Here is a 26,830-nt window from a genome sequence, read left to right as displayed (position 1 = left end):
GTGCACTCATTTCGAGAATCCGGAGTTGTCACATCGGGACATCGGTAAGATGCTGGGAATCGTCCAATACACGGTCAGCAGAGTACTAAAACGATACTTCGAGAACCTAACCATCGACCGGAAGATGAAGAACGGCAAAAATGGATGCTCCGTCAGTGAAAAAGATCACAAGCGCGTAGTTAAGCAGTTTAGACGTGATCCGAGAAGTTCGGTCCGGGATGTCGCCAATAAGCTGAATTTGTCAAGTTCATTCGTCCAGCGGACCAAGCAGCGGGAGGGTCTGCGTACATACAAGGTTCAGAAGGCTCCTAACCGCGACGAAAGGCAAAACATGGTGGGGAAGACGCGAGCCCGGGAGCTGTACACCGAAATGCTGACGAAGCCGCATTGCCTGGTAATGGACGACGAAACCTACGTCAAAGCGGACTTTCGTCAGCTGCCGGGCCTGTTGTTCTTCTCCGCAGAGGACAAATTCAGCGTTCCGGAGGAGATTCGCAAGCAGAAACTATTCAAGTTTGCCAAAAAGTACATGGTGTGGCAAGCGATCTGCTCTTGCGGAAAGCGGAGCGCCCCCTTCGTGATGACCGGCACGGTAAACGGGCAGGTTTACCTTAAGGAGTGCCTACAGAAACGCTTACTACCACTATTGAAGCAGCACGAGGGCCCGACCATCTTCTGGCCGGAGCTCGTTTGGTACCACTATTCAAAGGACGTGTTGGAGTGGTACGAAGCCAACGGGGTCACCTTCGTGCCAAAGGAAATGAACCCGCCCAACGCGCCGGAGCTTCGCCCAATAGAGAAATATTGGGCGATTATGAAGCAGGCCCTCCGGAAGAACTCAAAAGTTGTCAAATCGGAGGCGGACTTCAAGAGAAAATGGATTTCTGTTCAAAAAAAACTACAACCTGACGTTGTACAGAGCCTTATGGACGGGGTAAAGAGGAAGGTGCGAGCATACGGGCTTGGGCTCGAAGTATGAATAAAAAGAAAATGCCAAAAGTTGTTTAATAGTTTTTATTTTACTGTCTAAAATTCGGTCTACGGATCGGTCTACTGGGCGAATTTCTACAGCGTTTTTTCCGTGACGCAATTTGATGTGACACACCCTTTAGGTTCCCGATAAAACCGTGTAGAATGAAATCTTAGATTTTGCTATGTAAAACCGTGTAAAAAGAAATAAACTCTCGATAAATACTCAATTCAATCATTTATTTAAGTAAAACAATTATAAAAATCTGCTTATGAAATTCATTATTGTTTCTGGATACAAATAAACAAAGAATTCTTCAAGAAACTAAATTGCAATAAGTTTATTCGCTATCACCACTTTTAGGAACTACCAGTATTTTTATTCTGATTAGTATAAAGTCATCCTTATCACTTGAGCATTCCTGATGTGATTCTGGTTCAACAGTCGACGAATTCGGAAAGATCTCGAATCCGACTTCAGACTTAGTGATAAAAGATTCAATTAACAGCTGCGTAGATTTGTTTTGTTTTATTTATCCTTAAATTTAGTTAAGAGATTTCCAGCCGAAAGTCGAAAAATATAACTTTCCTTTACTTTTCATTTTTGTCGATATTCTTGGCATTTTAAGAACTTGGAAAAATGACACATATCACAAATCATTACAGTAAATTAATAACTTGCCAGTAAATAAAAAAGTTGCCATAAAATCGCACTCGTAGTCAAAACTATGATCCTATTCTACTTGCTTACATATGAACTACATATATACATTTTTCAAGTTTTACAAAATTTGTTATTTCGTAAACCGTGTAAAAACGAAATCGTGTATAACAGGTGCCGTGTAAATAGGGGGATAGGTGTATTAAGAATCAAGACTCATGCCCTGATGCCTTCAATTATCTTATTACTTTGAGCTTCAAATAACCTGAATTGACACATATTATTATCATTGAAGCAATATGGTATTTTAAACCATGAAGCTGTAGCAATAGAACATCAATAAACTACAAGCATTTTTGGGAAAATAGAAAATATCATAAAAGAGGTTGCTGAAAATTATGTCAAACCAATTAAAAAATCAATTAGTTAAAGCTCTATAACAATTTAACCAGCCATCAATGGTTGTAGACAATTTTTAAGATATTTGTGTGCGTATGGAAGATTGCAGCACACTTTTGCACAGGCCAAGTCGTTGTGATTTCTGGATGTTTGATCATTTCATAGTATTAGTAATTGTACCGAAATCTAAATTGTGCTGAAAAACCACAAGAAACCGTTATGCAGAGTGTCCGAAATTTGAATTCAATCTGTCCGAAATTTTTTTATTTTAATTGAAAATTGTTTACAATATTTATATGTCAGAAGTTTGATTCTTATTCGCTTCATTTGAAAAGCATTTTATTCGATGATTTTTTTTATGTTTTCAATCAAATAGGTACCAAAGTAGAAAGATTAAAAGCATATTGAACTAATTTTTAAAAATATCAATCAAATAATATCTGTGCATAAAGTTTAGACCTGTTTTCTGCATCATATGCCTTAAACGTCCGAAATATGATTCGGAAAGGTATATAACATTTGGCAACTCCGACTTTTCACGTGATTTGTTTTCATTGTTCTTTGCGCTTGGTAGGGGAACCGTGGGTAAGACGGACAATGGAGGGGATTAGTGTAGTTGCATTATGAATTTCAAATTTCTTTTGATGGGAACCTATTCTACATGCTATTCTATAATATTTAAACCATTCTATGACAATGAATACTGATCAAAAGTGGAATAGGTAAATAAAAACCGAAAATCAAACATGATTCCGCGTGTGGATGTAATTTTTTCAGCTTCGATATTAAGCATTTTGAGAGGTTTAATTCCAGAAATGAATTCGTTGATGGTTATATTTCGGTTTGCGAGTTGAAAGAGAAGCGATATTAGGTATGTACGGAAAAGTAGATTGTTTCGTAAGTGGTAAATTATTAAACTAATTGCACTGGTGGGGTTGAAATGGACAGTCACATCCAATGCATGATGGAAAGTGAAGGGAAGAATGTCCAACTCTTTTTTATATTGCTTTCTCTGTTTGTTCTATTTCAGTTACTGGACACACAACACTGAGAGAGAGCGAAATTATTCCTCTCGAGAGCGATAAACCTCTACGCTTCGTATATTATGAACCTGTCTATATTCCCTTCACTACATGTCCATTATACCCGTATCGATAAAAATGTTCTACTTTTCGGCTTGTTTTAATTTCAGTTAAAAACATGGAAAAACAAATTTTTATAGAAAATTTGGACAATTATTTCGAAAACCAGTATATTGAACTGAAAGAAACTGCTTTTAAGTTTGGGAAAACATGAGTTTCCACAGATACAATTGAAGTTCTTCTTAACATGTCCGTCTAACCCCCATTTACCCTAGATAAAAAGCTAAAGATGAAGCAAGTTGCAACTTTTTTTCCAGAAAATGAGAATAATAATTGCACAACTCGGATAGGCCCATTTTTTTTTTCTTAGACGAGAAAAAAATTTCGAGAAAGGGCTGGCAAACTACACAAATGAAACACGCATGTGGCAATTCTATTGTTTTATTTCGATGTTCACAGTACAGAGTTTGGATGAGGAATGAGTTCTTCTCGGTAGCGCACTGATATTTTTACCAAATTTGGGGGGAGATTAATCTCGTCGATATACGATTGTGATGGCTGTGATGGAGAGATGAAACGGCTGGATATTGCTTCCTCATATCTTGCGTGGTACGCAACAGCCATATTGTAGCGGCCGCCATCTTGGTTTCTCAAGATCATGGAATACGCAGTTTTATAACGACAGCAGAGATAAAGGCGTGTTCCAAATTTCAGATCAATCAGCTTCTACGGCTGTCCCATCCCTACATATAAACATACGAACATATTTACAATAGATTATGCTAAAAAAAACGTTCAAAAGTATAGTAAAAAAAACTATATGTTTTTGATTTTTCTATATATCCCATATTTACATTTAAGTGCCTATTCTATCGAATTCCATTTAAAAATTCTATTCAAATTGAACGAGAAAAGTGTCACCCACATCTGGGTGACGGGATGATCAAACTGTTAATACGCGATTGAAAATGGGGGAAAAAATCAGCAATATGTACCTCACTGTGCATTTTGTTGTATAATTCAACTTTGAAAAACCGTAGCTTTGGAAGTACTGATTCAATGCATCGCAACTATTCAACTCAACGTGTATAATACTCTGTACACCATTAGCGCAGGAATTGAGGGTTCAAGATTCAATGAAGTTGACACATGTCGTTTTTGTAATAGTAACTGGGCCATAATGGGACTTATTGAAGGGTAAAAGCTGTTTGTTGACGCACTCACTTTTGTGTACTTCTGAGTTCTGACCGTCACAAAAACGTCAGTTTTCTTTCCACAGCAACAAATTCTTTGCAAAATCAGTTTTGTTTTCGTGAGCTTGTCTACGTAAACAAACTTGGATCTGAAACATTGCCCAAGAGAAGCCTTGCAGAATTCAACCCCCGGAATTTGGTACATATTAAACGTGCAATAACACTTACATAATTTAAGGGGCACTGTATTTCACACGTAAAAGTTGTGTTTTATTAACAGTCAATCGATATTTTTTTCATGACGAAAATTGTTACTGACGAAGTTATATAATTTGATGGATAATTTAATGTGGGCATTTCTTTTTTTGCAGTTTGTTTTAATATTCTGAATGAACCTGACGAACTGACAGCATAACCACAAACGAAAGTCATATAATATGGGTTTCGTAAGAAACAGTACACTGCGTTTCACAACTATAGAACCACTCATTTTCCTGAATTTCCAGAGATATGTAAGAAGTCGGTTGAATTGAAGCATATAGTGTAGGATATAACAACTATCTTCATGCAAAAGACTGGCCATTGGAACTTTATTGTTGTGTCCTGGCGCGAAACATTCAAAAATCTAAAATTCCAGTGTTTCATAACTATATAGCCAGATGGAAAAACTCATAGGTCATCTTTAGTTCTCAGTCAGTTCAAATACGCAGAGGATATTGCTCGATTAAGTTCTTCAAATCCCTTATACTGCTTGTAAGCTGCATCTACAATAGATCAAACTAATGGTCGCAGTGGTACAATGCTCCTACAGAAGAAGCTGCATCTACTATTCGTACGATCACTCCTCATAAGTTTTTGATTGGGTATTGATCTGGTAAATAAGCTGACCAGTCCAGAATCTGAAGCCCCTATTCAATAAACCATGCCTTGACTTTCCGGATGTCATAAATTGATGCCAAATTACCCAATTATCACGGTGTTTATGATGCAAAAACAGATTGTTTTTGGTTTGATCGATAACTTTAAACATGTAGTTTGCAGGATCTATTGGGTAGTTACCAAAAATATTGTCCAGAATAATATCATCGAAGAAATGGCTTGGGTGGACAGCCTTTTTCGACATAGAAATGCAACAATTTGCGAAAAATACATTTTTATTGATTAAAAAAGGCGAGTGCTCCGTCAAATATATTGGCTATAAAATGCTCCGCAGAGATAAGGATTTGAAAATCCTTGATTCAAACCATTTACGAATTAAGGAGTTGTAATGGATAATATAACAATTTTTAGAAAAATTCCAATCCGATTGATATGCAGATTATCCGATTGAAACAAATATGGTTCTTAACGCCAAAGCTGTTCGTATACACGAATCCTATCCTCGCGACACCTATCTGCCGAAATTAAAAACCATCTAAATATGAGACAACCTTCAGAGGGAAACACCACCACACCATTTCATCGAAAATAACATCGCTCATATTCGGTCTTCTGTAAAATAGACCCGTCGTGCGATAGAATCTCTCTCTTCTGCATCGACACTTCAACGGAGTACCACGCGAGTTTGGATTAGTAGTTGATAAAATAAAACACAGAAAAATTAATGTAAAACGAATTAGAAATAAAAAGAAAATTTAAGTATCGAAGTTGCATACGCGAGTGTATGTATTTTACACTGAAGTTGACAGAAAAAGATTCCCGGTTACGTTGTCCCACTCCTCCGCTGTGTGGTCAAACAAAAGCTATTTCATGAAAACGTGACATATTCTCTGATGGGTGCCAATTATCATTACGAAGCATTACTTGAAAAATATAGCCTACGTCAAAACTAGTTCATTCAAGTAAAATACAAGAGACTAAATTTCTAAAAACTGTGAGAACTTTTACGATACTGTGTACATTGGACAAAGAAAGGCTAGTCAAAGAGAAACATAACAGTATTACATTAAAGAACATTCCGGAAGGGCCAGATATAACAAAATAGCATTTGTTAAAAAAAAACCTTTCTGTTCATATAGATTACAGGAATTTTAATTAATGAGATGAAAAGGTGAAATAAATAATCCGTACCAGTTGCAAATCGTGGTGCGCAAATATTTTCAGAAATCGAAAACAAATGTCAAGAATATAAAGAGTTCGTGAAGCTTACTGACTTACTTACTATAGAGTGAGTTGGGGGGATTTGGACATACGAGGTGATTTGGACCACCCCTTTATCTTAAATAAGAGAGCGCAGAAAAAAGTCACATAACAAATCGGGTATCAGATAAGTAGAACAATTTTCATCCACATGTCATGCGCCTCCATAGAGGTCAATGATGAAAAAATTGATGTATACTTCATTTTGAAATGAAGGAAAAGCTAACTAATAATGATTAGTACAGCACTTTGTACTTTTGGTACAATTTGCGTTGGATTTATTTTTAATTTACTCAAATCGTTGATCGCTCCTGTAGGTACGTTTCCAGAAGTCAAGTGAAATGATTTTCTGTAGACTTAATTAGAGAAAAATTGTGTTAGAAGAAAGACAAGAAGTTTGAAAAAATAGAAAAAAATATTATAATTTTATTTCCTCCCGATATTTTTGTACACTGCATCTACTAACGTCAAGTTAAAATTATTTTCGTAGAATATTCCAAAAATGATGTACATCTCATCTTCATGTGTTGATTCATCACAAAGTTGTAGTATTTTAAAAATCGTTCAAATTTTTTCTTCACACTCTGTTCCTCAAATTTACTTGTCAAGTTTAGTACACCTTGTCTGTAAATTCTTCTTCGAGTGTGTTTCCGGAGAACGATTAAAATTGTCCTTGCTGTTCGTGTTGGCACAGTCGACTACTTCTGCTTATATTCCGTAGCATTTGTTTTTCGTGTGTGTGTAAATCTAGACCGTCGAAGGATAAGTGCTATGAAAGTCGAAAAACAGGCAATGGGAAATTATACTTGCAACATACAAGGAAGTAAAAAAATCGCTTCCTTGTTCATATTCAAGCGGATAATAATCCCATTTAGAAGACAACGTAAAGACAAGATGTATAAATATCCACGCTTGTCCTAAAACAAATCACAGTATTACACTGACTCTTGATCGTTAATACTCACTCTAAAGCTGCATCCAAAATGAAGGTAGTTTGAATATCATATTGCTTATTTGTAATCCATTTTGATTTTTTCTTTTCTTTTACAGTCCTCCATAGCTCTGTTAGTCGCCACATTGGCTGTCGCTGCTCAGGGATCCTATGTTCCATCTGCTTGGCCTACAGGTGCCCTCGGCTGGAACTCGTGGAATGAATTAAATAAATGGACCCACTGGAATGACAACGGTATTATCGACTCCCCTCACGCCAACTCTTGGTCTTCGGCATGGCCAGCTGCTTCTCTAAACAACGGCTGGAATGGATGGTACGCTCCGAAGACGACCGTCGTTCAAGCCAACATTGCAAAGGTCAACCCATGGGGACTCCCGTGGGGTGGTTATGGACATGGATACAACAACTACTTGAGAGCTGCCACAATTCCCAAATATGTCACATCGAATCCTAGCTCCGTTCTTGTGGCTCCACTTGCTGGACATTCTCTGAATCACAAATTGATTGTTGCTTAAAAGTATCATCCAATTAATATCAATAAATCAATTTTCTGACGAATACGTTTGAATGTTATTCATTATTAAGTTTTATTTTCTTCGACGCAACATTTTGCTTCATCTGTACATCTCAGATAAAGTTCAGAGTGTTTCAAAATAAATGACCATGCTTAGTACGTTACCCCCGCTAATGGACTAATCGTTATCAAGGTGTCAACGCCTCTTGCTTCAGTCTGCGCAACATTGTTTTAGCGAAAAATTGGAGCACAGTTTTTCACCATCAACATTAGTTTTCGTCAGCATTATACACGATTCGTTCGATGCGTCTCCGCAGCATCACCACTAAGTGCGTAAATATTTCACTAAATGGATTTTTCGGCGCAGTGACTTATAAGATGCCATAGCGCAGGTGAAATAAAGCTCTACGGTTGGATACTCTTGGTTTGCTCTAACGATGTATAAAAGTTGGCATCCAAAAATACCGACGATCATAGTCCGTTTGATCTCGCATGGGTTTAGATAAGAGTGGAAAGATGAACGTAATAAAGTTGTTAAAACAGTGATTTATGCAAACAGTTTGAAAACTTATATCATTTTAGGCGTTTTTTGTGATGGTAGCTCTCGTGGTAGCTGCGGCTGCCGATGCAGGGGTCGGCGAACCATCCCCTTTTTTGCAGCCTCCCCAGGAAAATGGAAATTTAAACATTACCAGGAATGCAAACGACCATTGGAAACCACCAGTAACAGATTCACCACAAGCGCCCGATGCGGATTACTCCCCCACTGCGCCCCAAACGGATAAGGATCATAAACCTTCCGATGTTGATGTTCATATCGACCATCCGCATCGAGCCACCTCGTACACCCGGATCAATCGGTTCGACACGCTCGCCACCATGGTGGCTACGAAACCGATGGCATGGGTCGCTCCAGTGGTCAACTTTTTCCCCTTTCTAGCTAAGGACATCAATGACCAGCTGGTGTCCGCTAAGACCCAACACGATGATCCAGTAGCTAGAAGGAGCCAGCAAATTCAATATAACTTCTACGAACCGAGTTTGCCGTTTACGGAATACGGCTCGCAACAGCCACGAAAAAGTTTCAAACCGGGCAGAAAGGCCGGCCAAAATTTCTGAATAATGTTAAGAATTAATTAGTTATATAGAGATAAAATAAAATATTCAAAAATGGTTTTCCTTCCCCGCTTTTCGCTGTAGTAAGAGGTGATAGTAGTCAACCATCGGCAGCCAGAAAAGGATATCGCAGTAATCGTTGACAAGTGAATTATCAATTTAATTTATTAGTTTCTCCATTTGTCAATTATTCGGGATCTAGCCGAGAGAGAGAGAGCAAAGCCGTTGTTCGAGTTTGCCGATTGATTTGCGTTGCTAATTGATACTTAACTGTCACGATTGTCGTTTTATAGCAATCAAGTTAATTTGCGTGTGCGAACGGAGTTTTATTTACTGCTGGCAGCACGCTCCGCAACTGGTGCTGTACAAAATGAAGGTAACTTGTTCTGCGATACCTCCGATATCGATCACACACTGATGCACTGATCGTTTCATCCCAGGGTCTAATCCCAGGCCGGGAGGTGCTCAACTGGTGGGAGAAACCGAGCGTGGTCTATGCGTGAGTACATCTTTTTAATTTTGGCGATTTTATTGTTAATTTTATTGTTAATTTAATTGTTAATTGTTTCACTCCAAAAATTGCATCGACCTGCACTACCCATACTATTACCAATATGTGCGAGATGCCTCAAAAAACTTGGATAAATATTATTTATATATTATATATTATTTATGTTCGCACCATGAACAGCAAACATACATTTATTTTCCGCTTGCAATACTATTCACGAAATTACTGTCCGAAACTCACTAATAATAATTAAAAAAAAACAGAACATAATAGAGGACTCAAATGGCTAAAAAAGTTAATACGATTTTTATGGAAATAAATTAAGTTGATTCACGGATTATTGGAAATACATGTATGTTTGAAACATTACGTTGAAAAATATTGTTCATGCTTATTTCAATATTTTTTTTTTTTAATTTGAACTTTAAAGAATGAAAGATTATCTGTTTGCCGATCTTTTGCGTTTCGATGTACATAATGACAAAAATAAATTATTTCAGCTTTTAATTCAGTTGCACTAAACTCAAAAATGTAAACAGAAAATAAATGTAAGCTAACCCAGCAAAAATAAATCGTATAAATATCATATACTAGCTGACCCGGCAAACTTCGTCCCGCCCAAAATTTGTGTATTGTTATCAATACTTTCAAACATTCATGTTTTCTTACTATAAGCAAGTTCATGGGTCCAATCGCAGAACTGTTCATTGAATGATCTGCTATTCGACCTCGTTGAATTTACCTTTTACTATAATTCCTAGTATTTCTAACAAAACTCATCATTATAATATCAGAATATTTTCAGAAAAAAATCTCGTTTAAGATTTTTCAACCACTTTCAAATAACATGTTTCTCCGTAACATGGAATAAATGTTTTATACAGAAAATATGATAGAATAAAGACAGCCCTAAATCGGACATTTCCTTCCTCGAGTTCTGCTCTTATCAACACATCCGGCGATCCTTTTTTTGGTATAGATAGAAGAAGATATAGGAGTGCGTTTTATCACATTAAAATCCATTTCCAGTTTCGAACAAAGATCAATTTCACCCTAAAACCACCATATGCCTAATTTGATTCCATTTGCTTGATTAGTTCTCGAGTTATGCAGAAATTTGTGTTTCATTTGTATGGCAGACCCCCCCACCTTAGGGAGGGGGTGGAGAGTCTAACCATCATAGAAACATTTATTGCAACCTAAAACCTTCACATACCTAATTTGGTGTTATTTGCTTGGTTAATTCACGAGTAATGTAGAAATTTGTGTTTGATTTTTATGGCAGCCCCCCCTTAGAGAGGGGGGAGGGTTCTCAAACTATCACGAAAACCTTCCCCGGCCCCAAAAATCCCTACATACCAATTTTCATGTTTATCGGTTCAGTAGTTTCCGAGTCCATAAGAATCAGACAGACAGACAGACAGAAATCCATTTTAATATATATAGATATTAGGGTACCAATGAATGTATGGGAAAAAATCGACCCTAAAATTTCAAAAAGTTACCCTATACAAAATGTTCAACACTTCGAAAAAACACCCTATGTAAAATATCAGCTCAATCGGACTTAAGGGAGAGTGGCGCAAAGCGGTCAAGGTTTGAGTTTCTTGAAAATCGAAAAATCACCCAAAAGGGAAGTAAAGGAAATCGGGGTTTTCGAAAAAAAAAATTTGATGCCAAATGTCTTAAAATTGCATGAAACGTCGAGATCTAGTGACATCTCGAAAAAAATTTTTTGTCAAAAATCGGCATTCTGGGACTTTCGGTTTTTTTCGGAGTACGGAACGAAAAGTACGGTTTTGGGTGCCAATAAAAATAGTTATCTCGATTTTTCATTCGGAAATTGCTAAGAAATGTTGATTTGCACGATAATATACCCTATGCGAAATTTTAGCTCATTCGGGCTTTATTTACTGGTTTCGCAGACGTCAAATTTGAGTTTTTATGAAAAACGAAAAATAACCGAAAATTCCATGCCAAATTCCAGCGATTATGGAATCATGGGTCAAGCCGATATAGTGGTTCTCAGACTTCCATGAAAAGTGATAGCTAATCGCACAATATTCGACCAGTATATTTTAATTTTTTCGTTAGGATGACCATTTCCATTTTAGAGTGATCCGAAAAATAATTTTTTCCCTTTTTTCCATAAAATTCATAAATATTTTTTTCATTTTTTCATTTTTTCATTCATAATTTTGATCTACTGGACCGATTCAGATAAACGACATATCACATCAAAGCCTTCTTTGAAAATATATCACCTTTGGAAAAAAATTGGATTTTGTTTCCGTAATTTGTTGATTGTATTAGTTTTTTTTAAAGTTTACACTGTTTCGGGGCCAAGGGCGCTATATTTTTTATATTTTATCTTGAAAGCTGTGGTTCTTTCACATAACATATCCATAAGTCAGAGAGGTGTTATTTTTTGTTTTTGGGTTATGATTTATCAAAGTTAGTCAATGATCCTAAAAATAAATTTTTCTCCCTGTTTTCCGACACAAAAAGTCATAACTTTTGAACTACTGAACCGATCTAGATGATCGATGTATCAAATTAAAACCATTTAGCTAGTCTGTTTTTTAATATTTCGCTTGTGAAAAAAATGGATTTTGTTTCGTAATTATTGATTATATTTGTTTTTTATAGTTCACATGGTTCTTAGATTTTAGGTCGAATCCGTCGTAATTTTGTTCTTTATCGCAAAACATTAGACTCGTATTTTTCATTTTTCATTAGGATTATGATATCCATTTTAGTGTGGTTCAAAAAATCAACTTTTTCCCATTTTTTTAAATGACTTTTTTTTCAAAAACTCATAACTTTTTCAATAACTCATAACAACTACACCGATTTTGTTTTCATAATTATTGATTGTAGTTGTTTTTTATAGTTTTTATTATCTAGAGACCGAGGGCGCTTTTTTTTCTATATTTTTTACTTGAAGGCTGAAGATTTTTTACATAAAATATCCAAATATCAGAGAGGTGATTTTTGTCGTTTTGAAGTTATAATTTTTGAAGTAAACCGGTGGTACGACAAATCATGTTTTCCTCTTTTTCCAGAAACAAAAAAATCATAATTTTAGAAATACTAGATAGATTCAGATGATTGATATATCAAACTAAAGCCAATGGGATAATATTCATTTAAAAAATTACACTTGTAAAAATATTGAACTTTATTTTCATTATTATTTATTTTTTTGTGTTTTATAGTTTACATGGTTTCGGGACCAAGGACGCCATATTTTTATATTTTTTCTTGAAAGTTGAGTTTTTTTTTATCATAGCACATCCAAAAATCAGGTAGATGTTTTTTTTCTCGATTTCGAATTATGATTTTTCAAAGTTTCGATGCTTTGGTTGCAATAGATTAATGGGCAGAAAATAAGAAAAAAAAATTAAATAAGACTTAGCTTCAATTTGATATGTCGATCATCTGAATCGATTTAGTAGTTCAAAAGTGAATTTTTGAAGAAAGGAATTTTGGGAAAAGAGGAAAAATATGCTGTTTCTGACCATCGTAAAATAAAAATAGGCACCCTAATGAAAAAAAATTAAAAAATACGGGTCTGATATTTCCCGATAAGGAACAAAATTACCGCTTTTCACGAAAATCTGAAAACCACTTTATCGGTTTGGCATGGAACGGCAAATGTATATATTACGGTGGCAATGGATGTATGGAAAAAAATCATCATCAAATTTCAAAAATCGACAAACTTTGCACATGTCATTTTTTTGGGCCAATGAACAAAATGTGCATGGTCGGTTTTTTTAAATTTGACATGACCATTTTCGCCTCCACCCTTAATATTAGGCTGTCAAAAAAGTCCTGCGGTATTTTTTTATGAATTTTCATGTGTTCATAAAATTAGTTACAATCATCTGTTTTAAGTCAAATATGCGCCGTTTTGTTCGATGACTTGTTCCCAACGAGATGCCAACTTCATAATACCCCTGTTATAGAAGCTCGCTTCCTTATTGGCAAAAAAACTCGGATAGCCAATTTTCACAGGCCTCTTTTGTGGCTTCTTCTTCTCGAACTTCTGACTACCTAGCTCGTTCGCCATGGACAAAAACAGGTGGTAGTCACTTGGTGCAAGGTCCGGACTATACGGCGGATGCAAAAGAACCTCCCATCCGAGCTCCCGGAGCTTCTGGCGCGTAACCAAAGAAGTGTATGGCCTGGCGTTTTCCTGATGGAAGACAATGCGGCCTCTGTTTATCAAAGATGGCCTCTTCTTCATGAGTGCTACCTTCAAGCGGTCCAGTTGTTGGCAGTACAGGTCCGAATTGAGCATTTGGCCATAGGGAAGCAGCTCATAATAGATTATTCCTTGACAATCCCACCAAACACACAGCAGAACCTTCCTGGCCGTTAATGAGGGCTTGGCCACCGTCTGAGCCGCTTCAGCGGGCTTCGACCACGACCGTTTGCGCTTCACGTTGTCGTAAGTGACCCACTTTTCATCGCCAGTCACCATCCGCTTCAGAAACGGGTCGATTTTGTTGCGATTCAGCAGCGATTCAAATGCGTCGATACGGTCAAAGAAGTTTTTTTTGCGTTCCTTTACTTCCCTCTTGGGTGATTTTTCGATTTTCAAAAAACACAAACCTTGACCGCTTTGCGCCTCTCTCCCTTAAGTCCGATTGAGCTGAAATTCGGCATTAGGTGTTTTTTCTAGGTGGTGAACATTTTTTATGAGGTAACTTTTGGAAATTAGAGATGACCATTTTCATTGGAACCCTAATGTATATATATTAGGGTGGTGGCGAAAATGGTCATGTCAAATTTAAAAAAACCTACCATGCACATTTTGTTCATTGGCGCAAAAAAATTACATGTGCAAAGTTTGCCGATTTTTGAAATTAGATGATTTTTTTTCCATACATCCATTGCCACCCTAATATATACATTTGCCGTTCCATGCCAAACCGATAAAGTGGTTTTCAGATTTTCGTGAAAAGCGGTAATTTTGTTCCTGATCTGGAAATATCAGACCCGTATTTTTTATTTTTTTTCATTGGCGTGCCTATTTTTAATTTACGATGGTCAGAAACATCATATTTTTCCTCTTTTTCCAAAATTCCGTTCTTCAAAAATTCACTTTTGAACTACTAAACCGATTCAGATGATCGACATATCAAATTTGAATTTTTTTCTTATTTTCTGCCCATTAAGCTATTGCAACCAAAGCATCGAAACTTTGAAAAATCATAATTCGAAATCGAGAAAAAAAACACCTACCTGATTTTTGGATGTGCTATGATAAAAAAAAACTCAACTTTCAAGAAAAAATATAAAAATATGGCGTCCTTGGTCCCGAAACCATGTAAACTATAAAACACAAATACAATAAATAATAATGAAAATAAAGTTCAATATTTTTACAAGTGTAATTTTTTTAATGAATATTAACCCATTGGCTCTAGTTTGATATATCAATCATCTGAATCGGTCTAGTATTTCGAAAATTATGAATTTTTCGTTTCTGGAAAAAGAGGAAAACATGATTTGTCGTACCATCGGTTTACTTCAAAAATCATAACTTCAAAACGACAAAAATCACCTCTCTGATCTTTGGATATGTTATGTAAAACATCTTCAGCTTTCAAGTAAAAAATGTAGAAAAAAAGCGCCCTTGGTTTCTAGACAATGAAAACTATAAAAAAAACAACTACAATCATAAATTATGAAAACAAAATCGGTGTAGTTGTTCAAAAGTTATGAGTTTTTGAAAAAAAAGTCATTCTAACAAATGGGAAAAAGTTGATTTTTCGAACCATCCTAAAATGGAAATGGTTACCCTAATGCAAAAATGAAAAATACGAGTTTAATGTTTTGCGATAAAGAACAAAATTACGACAGATTTTAACGAAAATCTATGAACCGTGTAAACTATAAAAAACAAACATAATCAATAATCACGAAAACAAAATCCATTTTTTTTCGCAAGCGAAATATAAAAAAACAGACTAGCTAAATGGTTTTAATTTGATATGTCGATCATCAAGATCGGTTCAGTAGTTCAAAAGTTATTGAGTGTTGGAAAACAGGGAGAAAAATTTATTTTTAGGACCATTGATTAACTTTGATAAATCATAACCACAACAAAAACAAAAAATAACAAAGAACCTCAGCTTTTAAGAAAAAAATATAAAAAATATAGCGCTCTGGTTCCGAAAAAGTGTAAACTTCAAAATCCTAACGTCATCCTAACGAAAAAATAAAAAATACGGGTCGAATATCGTGCGATTAATAACAAAGCTATCACTTTTCATGGAAATCTGAGAACCACTATAACGGCTTGACATGGAATGGCTGCATAAGGAACCCATCCTCACATTTGTTTTACAAGCTCCTCAAACCGGTCAATTCCGATCAACATCTGTCAAAATTATCCTTTTTGCTGCTTCTGAGATGGCAGATTGAAACATCAGAATTTTCGAACTACTTTATGGTCACTCTAATATTGATGAGAGTCTTGATCTAATAATGCCTCTCATTCAGTTTCTTTGAATACTTATTTCCTTCCACCGCAGCACATTAAAATCATCGTTTCGAAAAATGTCAAAATCATCAACCAGTTTCTTCCACCAAAAGAGCAAAAGAGATCACACAATAAGTATTGATGAGCGTTCCATTTCACTCTCACTCAACACGTTTGTTGCCCATCACGAGTTTTGAGTTTATTCTGGTGCTCAAATTTTACTGTCGGTTCGCTCAAAGGTAATCAGAGAATTAAGCAAAAAACAATAGTTTTTCACTATACACAGACGAAAAGTAGTCTCTCATCGATCTATTTTTTGATGATCGATTCAGGACTACTTTTCGTAAAGAATGGGGCAAAAGTTTTCAAACTATGATCCACAGCAAGATATAAATGATGAGATACCAACGGAAAAAAACATAATTCCGATCATGAGTCTAGATTTTCGAAATGGATACTATTTTATAGTTTACATTTGTTTTTATACAATAGCTAAGAAATAAAAAATAGCTAAAAAATCTGTTAGCTCTAATATTAGCAGATATTAACGGTGAACAAGTACAATATTACGATTAATCGATTAAATTCTGGATTTCAATGGGATCGAAGAAACTAAGAGAAAACAGATGAAAAAATCGTGTAACTCACAATTTTTGTCAAGCATTTTCACATGGTAATAGAAAAATCAAAAATGATTAAATCAAGATTTAATTGAACGAGAAATGAAAATTCAGGAAGTCACGATCGGAAAAAAGATCGTGCGATACGGTGTATGGCTCTGCTTTTAGATAATCTAAAACGAACAAAATTAAAACCTACTTATATCATGGGCTGCAAAACAAATCGCTTTAAAAAGTAGACAATACTCCGCGCTTGTTGAAAACAGTTAGATGTACCGTATTCATGTTGGGTTTTGACGAAGGCTGATTTTTGAATTCGAAACAGCGAAGCATTCGCAAGACTAACGAAAGTCCTCTGTGTTGTGTTTGAATTTATCATACACTAGCTGACCCGGAAAACTTCGTCCCGCCCAAAATTTATTTTTCGTAATCGCATTCTATCACTCCATCGCCTTCCCCCCTCACTCCCCTTTAGAGAAGGGTGGTGGAGCGTCTAACCACCCTAGAAATATTTATTGCACCCTAAAACCTCAATATGCCCAATTTGATTTCCTTTGCTCGATTAATTCACGAGTAATTCAGAAATTTGTGACATACAGAAATCCATTTTTATATACAGCCATTCCATGCCATGCCGATATAGTGGTTCTCACATTTTCGTCAAAAGTGGTAGTTTTGTTCTTTATCGCAAATTATGAGACCCGTACTTTTTTTTTTTTTTTTTGTTAGGGTGACCATTTCCATTTTAGGGTGGTCCAAAAAAAATTTTTTTTCACATTTTTGCCAAAAATGACTTTTTTTTAAATTCTTTTTAACTTTTGAATTACTAGACGGATTTAGATTATCGACATATCAAATTAAAGCCAATCACCTGGTCTTTTTCGAAAAAATACTATACCTGCAGAAAATTTTAATTCTGCTCTCGTAATTATTGATTGAATTCGTTTTTTATTATTTTCATAGTCTCGGGACCAAAGGCGCTATAGTTTTTTATATTTTTTCTGGAAAACTGAGGAACTTTCACACAACATATCTCGAAACCAGGGAAGCGTTTTTTTCGTTTTTGGGTTATGATTTTTCAAAGTTAGCCGATGGTCCAAAAAAATCATTTTTTGCCATTTTTTCCACTACAAAAAAATCAGAACTTTTGATCTATTGCACCGATTCAGATGATCGACATATCAAGCCGATGAGCTAGTGTTGTTTGAAAAAATATTACACTCTGAATAAAAATGAAGTTTGTTTTTGTAATTATTGATTTTATTTGTTTTTTATAGCTTACATCGTTTTGGGATCAAGGGCGCCATATTTTTATATTTTTATATTTTTTCCTGAAAGCTGAGGTTTTTTTTACATAATATATCCAAATACCAGAGAGGTGTTATTTTTCGTTTTTAAGTTATGATTTTTCAAAGTTAACATGTTTCCAGTTTTCGTTCAACATTTCTTTGCTACTAGACTGGATGTATGTGATTATAATCCAATTAATTGGCAAATGTGTTATTTTTTCAAAAAAAGCTAGCTAGTAGGCTTTAATTTGATATGTCGATCATCTGAATCGGTCCAGTAGTTCAAAAGTAATAATTTTTTGAAGAAAGTCATTTTTGGGAGAAAAGGGAAAAATGATTTCTTTGAATAATCATAATTCAAAAACAAAAAAAAACGCCTCCCTGGTTTCAAGATATATTATCACAACGAGAATGGTCAGGTCAGGTCAATCACGGAAAGCAACTACGAATTGTACAGTCTACCCAAGCTCAAGCTCAAGCTCAAGCTCCCTGGTTTCAAGTTATATTATGTGAAAAATCCTCAGCTTTCCAGAAAAAATATAAAAAAAACTAAGGCGCCTTTGGTACAACCAATAATAACGAGAGCAGAATTCAATTTTCTGCAAGTATAGTATTTTTTATAGTAAAAAAGATCAGGTGATTATCTTTAATTTGATATGTCGGTCATCTGAGTCGGTGTAGTAGTTCAAAAGTTATGAATTTTTGAATAAAGTCATTTGTGGCAAAAATGCAAGAAAATGTTTTTTGGACCACCCTAAAATGGAAATGGTCACCCTAACAGAAAAATAAAAAAATACAGGTCTCATAATTTGCGATAAAGAACAAAACTACCGCTTTTGACGAAAATCTGAGAACCACTATATCGGTTTGGCATGGAATGGCTGTATATATAGATTGTTACTTCCGAGTATAATTTATTCTCAATTTGGGCTAAATTACGAAATACTAAATCTGAATATGCCCAATTCATGTCAATTTTCATTTTCCAAAAATGAAAGTTTTTATCGTGACCGATTTTCTGAAAAATAATTATTGCGCCAAACGATGTATAAGCTATACCAATAGTCATTAAAAATTTGATTTTTGATTAGTAAATGTGATAATAATAATAGTTTTGCTGTAGTGATGTTTGGTGGTAGCTTATATTCCCGTAGCTCACATCTGAACCATTCCAGCAAGCATTAGCTCACCAATGTTCGTTTCACTAAACTTTTTTTTCTGCAATTACTGTAGTTTCTAACTCACAAACTTGTCTAGTTCCACCCCATTTGCAGCGCTATTACATTTTAATCAATTAATTTCAATCGCGTTCTTGTCTTCCGATCGGTAGTAGCAACAGCAGCAGCAGCATCAACCCCCAGGAAAAACATTCATTATTTCGTGTTTACTTTGGTCTCTCCCTCTTCGTTTGCACATCATATTTCTCCATAAACTTTGTATCCATCACCCGACCCGTGTCTAGGGCACTTTTGGTTCAGGCGCTTTCCACGACATTCGCTCCACACGCAACACCATTGAATATTTGTTTTGGGTCTGGTTCCCCAAGCGCTCGTTAGCGATGTGAAAGGATGGAAAAGAGAGGGTGGAAGCAACGAAAGTCAAAGTTTTCCCTTCTTCCGGCGCCATCATCCAACGCCTCTTCCTTTGGCGAAACGCCGAAGGGGTTGAACACCTAACAGATGTCGGCAGTTCGGCAGAGTCATGGCGTTAGTCGTGTTCCAAAACTTGCTACGATAGCGTCACCTAATATATGGGTAGTCGGAATTCCCGCGGTTGGTTGTTACTTTCTACGGGAATGAGTAACTTTCGTTTTTCCCGAGATGGATGATAAGTGACTGAGGGTGAAAAAAGGCTGCGATGGGATTGATACTGTTACAAAGTGGCTGAGGACTTTTCGAGTTAGTGATCAATTGTTAGAATACGAATAGCCTTGTCGGAAGTGTATTCCGGAAGCGTATTTGTTTTCGGCGGGAAATCGTTAGCAGTCCGTACGAGGATTGATTATGCATACGGTATGCGATATGGCAGTGTGATTTAATTCAAACATAGATTTTATATCTCTTCAAAGTCGATGTGGATACAAGCCGTAATAAATGCCTCATAAAAGTGATATAATTATAGGTTCGAATCGAAGAGTAGCGTATCGTGATCTACCAATATTGTTATCTATATATATATATATATATATATATATATATATATATATATATATATATATATATATATATATATATATATATATATATATATATATATATATATATATATATATATATATATATATATATATATATATATATATATATATATATATATATATATATATATATATATATACGAATATATATATATATATATATTTCTGTCTGTCTGATTCTTATGGACTCGGAAACTACTGAACCGATCGACATGAAAATTGGTATGTATGGGGTTCTTGGGACCGGGGATGGTTTTCGTGATAGTTTGACACCCCTCCCCCTCTCTAATAGGGGGCTGCCATACAAATGAAACACAGATTTTTACATTACTCGAGAATTATTCAAGCAAATGCAATCAAATTAGGCATCTAAAGGTATAAGGGTGCCATAAATGTTTCTATGGTGGTTAGACACTCCACCCCCCTCTCCAAGGGGGGGCTGCCATACAAATGAAACACAAATTTCTGCATTACTCGAGAATTAATCAAGCAAATGAAACCAAATTAGACATCTGGAGGTTTTAGGGTGTTATAAATGTTTTTACGGTGGTAAGATATTCCTTCCCCCTCTCTTAGGCCATGCAAATGGAACACCAATTTTTGTATTTCTCAAGAACTAATCAAGTAAATGAAACCAAATTAGGTATATTGAGATTATTCCATGTAACGGAGAAATATGCTATTTGCAAGGGGTCGAAAAATCTTGAACGAGAATTGTGTCTGAAAATAATCTGTTATTATAATGATGAGTTTTGGTAGAAGTACTAGCAATTTTTTAGTAAAAGGTAAATTCAACGGGGTCGATTAGAAGATCAATCAATGAACAGTTCTGCGATTGGACTCATGAACTTGCGCTTAGTAAGAAAACGTGAATGTTTGAAGGTATTGATAACAAAAACAAATTTTGGGCGGGACGAAGTTGGCCGGGTCAGCTAGTATTCAGATAAGAATAATTGAAATTAAATTCTTTTGGAATTTTTGTGGAATGTTAAATATTTTTTCTTCAGTTGTTTGGTGTACCTGATTGCACATGTTTCTATATTCGGTTCTTTCAAGAAATAAGCTCTTTTTAATAAAATAATAAAGAACAATATCGTTTCGAATTGAATGCAAAAAAAAAACAAATTTATCTGAAGTCTCTGAGCAATATGGGCAATAAGGGCGCCAAAATTTATTTAAAAAATGGGTATCATGACGATAGTATCTACCCTTTGTCGAACCAAATCATTCTTCCAAATTAATACAACTACTTCTCAATCAATCCGTACATAATTGACCGAAATAAAGGTCAAGCGAAAAAAAAGGAAAATCTAGTAACAACAGCGGATATGATGTAATACCTATTAGAGCATTTCCCAATTGATAATAATTTGTTTTGCACAGTGTAACCATGCGTTATTGTTTTGCATAGTGATTGTTTTATTTTTACTGGTATATTTGCAGTTTTCGTTTTTTTTTATTAATTTTTATTTTTTCGAACTTTTATGCTTTTTGAATATTTTCAAGTGTGCTCATTCGTATACCTTGTTATTCATCAATTCTATGAATTATAATTGACTAAAGTCAATGTTTACGTCAAAATGTCAAAATAACCGGCTTTTTCCCGGACTTGATTTCCTCTATTTTGAACTGATATATAAGACATGTAGAAGATAATGTACCATTTAGATTATGTAATTAACTAAATGGTACATTATCCAACAATATAAAGCTGAAATTTATTGTAATTAATGCAGTTTTTTAAGGGGTATCCTGTCACAGCAAAAAATGATTTTTTTCTGATCAGAGAACGAAGTCTTAAGGACCATAGGTCACCGTCAGGAGAAAATCTTAGTCACTTCAAACATGAATAATTAGCATTGTTGGGATGCTACCTCTCCAGTAACCTATGTGTCAACAAGACACATAGAAATCTGAATCGACTGATTATGAATTTCGGGACTTTGTTGAATCACGAAACCCTATTTTGGCGTATTGTAGAACATCTTTGAGTGGAACTTTTCGATTTTCCAATAATAAAATACAATGCGCCGTGGGTCTCGAATTTTTCAGTTTCTTTATATTTTTAACTTTCTATTATTTCAATTCACTCTATCTATTCATCGTTTGTGTTGTCATCTTTTATCCACCATCATTTGAATGACATTTCTCTCATAAACACTTCACATTCAATGTGAAGCCCTGTCTCATTTGGTATCCGGTAACAAGTGAATACAATATCGTTTTGGGGTGTGTCGTGTAGAAAACGTGCATAATGATCTGTCATAAGAAATTCCGTCACTCAGTGAAATCTCGGGAGAATAACGAGCAAACTTGCGTCGTTTGTTTCTATCAGCGCTATGCTATGTTTCTATGCAGCGCTATCAGCGCCATAACTAACCAGCATCGGACTCAACTTGTACAAAACACTAGTTCTGTCGTTTGACTTCAGTTCAGTATCCGGGTGATCTTCATTGTAGTGAAGTCACGCGAATTCATCCTGCTGTTCTTTTGAGTACCTGCCACTCCTCTTGAGAGAGTGGGCCCTTCACATGACACGTTGAGAACCGCTTCACAGTCCTGACGACAAATGCCGTCGACGATTGTAGCCTCGTCCACTTTGATTACCATCGAATCTAGATGATACGATGGTGCAGGAATGAAACTCCCAAATCTTCTTCCGTGAAAAACCCTTCATCGACAAAAGCGTGAATATGTAAATTTTTAGGGGAAGCCGTTTTCAGAAAAAAACATCTAGGGAAGTTGGCTTTACCTCTTTCCATAGTAGCCCAATCAATGGTTCATCACGACACGAAAATCTCCAATCTGCCACGTTGCTGCTTGTAAATGTACTGTCCTAACTGAGTTAATAAAGCGATCAACTCCTCAGTACCAGTTGTGTTTGGTGCTACCCCATGCTTGATGGTGTCCATTGAAATCTCCTAGAGCGAGGATTGGTCCGGTTATATTCCTCAAGGTGTGGACCAGTTATTCCGTAGATTGGAGATTTTCTGGTTCGGCAAGTACATCGAGATGATTGTTACCGGGAACGAGCATTCGATTTTCACGGCAATCGCTGGAAGCTCCGTGTCGAGATTCACTTCAGGGAAGTGATATGGGTGTCGAACTCCCATTGCAACGGAATGATAGAAATTTTGCTGCTTATTTAGCACCCATCTGTATCGACCGCCCAGAGACTTGTTCAGCCTCGGGATATCAGCTTTGTGAACTTCCTGTATGACACAGTTGGAACATATTCTTGGTCCAACAATTTGTGGTCGCAAAGGTTGTTGAAATACCCGTTTACGTTCCACTGGACGATGAGCGTCGTTCCAGTGAAACAATTCCTTTTGAAGTTATGTTGATGATGCTGTGTTAGGCGATGGTGGTGATATCCTAGACGCGGGGTCTGAAGAGCGATATGTGTAGATGTGGCTCAGATGTCGTCACTTGACGAGCTTGGTAGTCGAGTGCTGGAATTTGTTCGACGAAGAGCGGACCCCGACAAAGCTTCACCGACAGAAGGTATCCGAGAAGACCCCGCTGTGGGCAGAGATGGGGGAGTCGCGGGGAAAAAGGATAATATCCGTAAAAGGCCAGGGACTGGCGTTGGGCAATTGCCAATCTTCGCGTTCCATTCATTATACTTGTTTGCGTTTACTCTTGCATCAAGCGGTACAGTGATTTGTCCCACAGTTTTCGCAGATCGTCGAGATAGGAGTTTTGTATTCTTAGGTTCCGGAACATAAGCTAGGCAACGGGGAGTATTCAATAGTTCCGGTTTGCCTGTAACTTCCGCACTAGGGGGGGGGGGGGTGGATTTATATAAGCAGTTACCGAGAATTGACGGATGAATTGGAGAGGATATTTTCTCGCACGATCTAAAGATCTTATTCCATCTGAATCAGATCAGATTTCTGTGATACAGTGGTCTGAGCGGTTCGGTTATTCGATGTGTTAGTGGTGAGGGATGCGCCGACTTTTTGCTTCTTAGACGATGTTTCTCCACTCTGTGTTTCAGTTAGAGCCTTCTTTTGTTCAGTGATTTTGGAATTGGCAGATTTGTTAAGACCTGGTTTATTCTCATTGGAGTTTTTTTTAGTATGAAGTCTGTCCTTGCTACGCTTTCGTGAACTTCGCAGTGACCGTTGGTTAGGTAATGTTGAAATGTTAGTGTCGGTATCAACTGTGGTTTTATCAATGAATTCGGCCGTCGTACTGAATTCCACTGCAGATGGAGTTTGGGTCGTGGTTAGGTTAGGGCAGCTTCCAATGCAAAAATTCGAGCATCCTTGTCAGTAATCTGGTTGACTTTCGCTTTGATCGCAGTTAAGAGAAAGCTGATCTGCTTATCCCGCTTCGAAGCTTTCTGTTGAAGGGAATCAAGTTTTGCCATGACGGGGGGATAAACGGTAGCTTATTGTCCGAAGCACAGTATGTAATAGAAAAGATGCGTGAACTATTATGAACTACTACTGACACACGCAATGATATAATAGAGATTTATAGCGTCTATTCGCGTTGCACTTTTTTTGATTTTTGATGATTATAAAATAGGATTATTCTCACTTTTTCCGTTAGGATGAAAAAAAACACGTCAACTCGTGAAACACAGTTTGCTGTGATTGAAAATTTTTCATTCATATTTCAATGCAAAAAATTACATACATGTCAGAATTAATAATTTGGCAGTAGGGGAGTTTTATCTAATTGAAGTTTTATTGAGTGAATCTATTATAACCTCAGTTGAAGAATTACTCACCTACTATTTGGACGTCAACGGTCACTTCAATGAAGATACCATGGGATGTTAGAATAAAATTAACAACTGTTTCATATTATCTAGAGTATGAACCTTTACTCTTTATATGGTGTACCACAGGGAAGTGTGCTGGGTCCATTGATATTTGTCCTATTCATCAACGACTTATGCTTTCGTATATCCTCCGGTAAGCTACTATTTGCTGACGACCTTAAAATCTTTCGAGTCATCGCATCTCCATTAGACTGCATATTATTGCAAACCGACATTGACGTTGTTCTGAGCTGGTGCAGAGAGAATGGTATGAGTGTGAACATAAATAAGTGCAAAACGATCACCTTTAGCCGCAGTCGATCTTTAGTCTCACACCAATATCTAATCAACAATACTCCATTGGAACGCGTACAGTCTATTCGCGACTTGGGAGTTATAATGGACTCTAAACTTCGTTCTCAAGAGCACGTTTCTATCAGTATTGCCAAAGCTTTTTCCGCACTTGGTTTTATTCGCCGTAATGCTGCTCAGCTAACCGATGTATATGCACTGAAATCGCTTTTTTGCGCATTAGTGCGTAGCATTATAGAATACGCTGTTCCGGTTTGGGCACCTTACCACACGTATCAGATAATCCGCATTGAACGCATCCAGAAGGTGTTTATACGTTTCGCACTTCGAAACCTGCCTTGGAATGATCCACTAAATCTTCCTGACTACCAAGATCGTTGCCGCTTGATTAATCTCGAGCTACTGTCGGTACGACGACTAAGGCTGCAACAGCTGTTCATATTCGACGTCCTGACGAACAACATTGACTGTCCCGATATACTACGTGAAATTCCACTTATTGTACCCCCTCGCCAGCTGCGACACTCCGCTCTAATCGCCATTCCTAGGCACAGGACTAATTACGGATACAACAGTTCTCTATGCTCATGTCTCAAAGCTTTCAATGCCATCTGTGATAAATTTGATTTCAATATAACCAGACAATGTTTCATCTGTAGACTTAAAATTTTGGTATAGGTTAGGATTAGTCTGTACGGTACCACCGAAGACCGAATACAACTAAATAAATAACACTCCTTTAAAAAAACTGTCACATAAACTCTGTTTTTTTTAGTAGTTGGAAAACTGACATTAAATTGAATGTTTGTCAAATAATTGGAAGGTCAGTTGAAAGATTTGAGTTTAATTTGGAACGAATAATTAATTAAACAATTAATTATTGCCTTAGTAGCATGTAAATATTATAATTAAGCTGGGTGAGTGAAAAAGTATAATTTATGGAGGACCCCGGTCTGGTTGGTCGGAAAAATCGTTTTTTTACATTTTTGGGAAGATTATACCCTCTGAAATGTTGTCCTTAAAAGTTTTTTTTCATATTCGATTTTGTTGGAAAGTTACAGCCACAAATATGAGGACACATCGAGGGTTATATTATTGCTGTACAAATTATTAAACGCGTTTTTCTCGAAACTATATTTAAAAGCTGATGGTATCGATATCTCAGGATCTACTCCACAGATTTGGCTGAACTTATTATTGACATGTGAAAATGCGTTACATATTCGATTTTTGATATCTAATTTTTTCGATTTTTTACAGCAATTTTTCATGAAAAACAACTCATTTTTAACGAAAATGGACGCCTTTATGGCATTTTAATTTTTTTAATTTTCAAAAACCCCTGTGTAACGTTTTGGTTATTGTCCTGGAGTTTCAAATTATTCCCCTTAACCCTTTCACGACCACGGGGACGCCGATGTCCCAAGCAAAAATCATGGATTAATTAAATATTCACGTAACCATTGTAAATTATTTTTTTTATTTTAATATTTCGGAATGTACCTTTTTATTATTTTTACTGGCAATACATAATAGCAACCATAGGGACATATTTGTGCCATAAATTTAAAAAAAAAAGGTAAAAGTTTTTTGAATTTTTAGTATA

General features: G+C 36.1%; 1 protein-coding gene across 1 annotated transcript; it reads left to right on the top strand.

The window, feature by feature from the left end:
* Window positions 1-7,387: 7,387 nt before the first annotated feature.
* LOC129780020 (uncharacterized) lies at window positions 7,388-7,972 on the top strand. The gene is made up of 2 exons (XM_055787867.1): window positions 7,388-7,432; window positions 7,494-7,972. Exons 1-2 carry the CDS (start codon window positions 7,427-7,429, stop codon window positions 7,908-7,910), a joined length of 423 nt encoding a protein of 140 aa, XP_055643842.1. The 5' UTR covers window positions 7,388-7,426; the 3' UTR covers window positions 7,911-7,972.
* The last annotated feature ends 18,858 nt before the right edge of the window (window positions 7,973-26,830 follow it).

Source organism: Toxorhynchites rutilus, chromosome 3 (assembly GCF_029784135.1).
Source record: "Toxorhynchites rutilus septentrionalis strain SRP chromosome 3, ASM2978413v1, whole genome shotgun sequence".
NCBI lineage: Eukaryota > Metazoa > Arthropoda > Insecta > Diptera > Culicidae > Toxorhynchites > Toxorhynchites rutilus.
The sequence above is the reverse complement of the archived record's forward strand: the minus strand, read 5'-3'. Positions and strand labels throughout refer to the sequence as shown.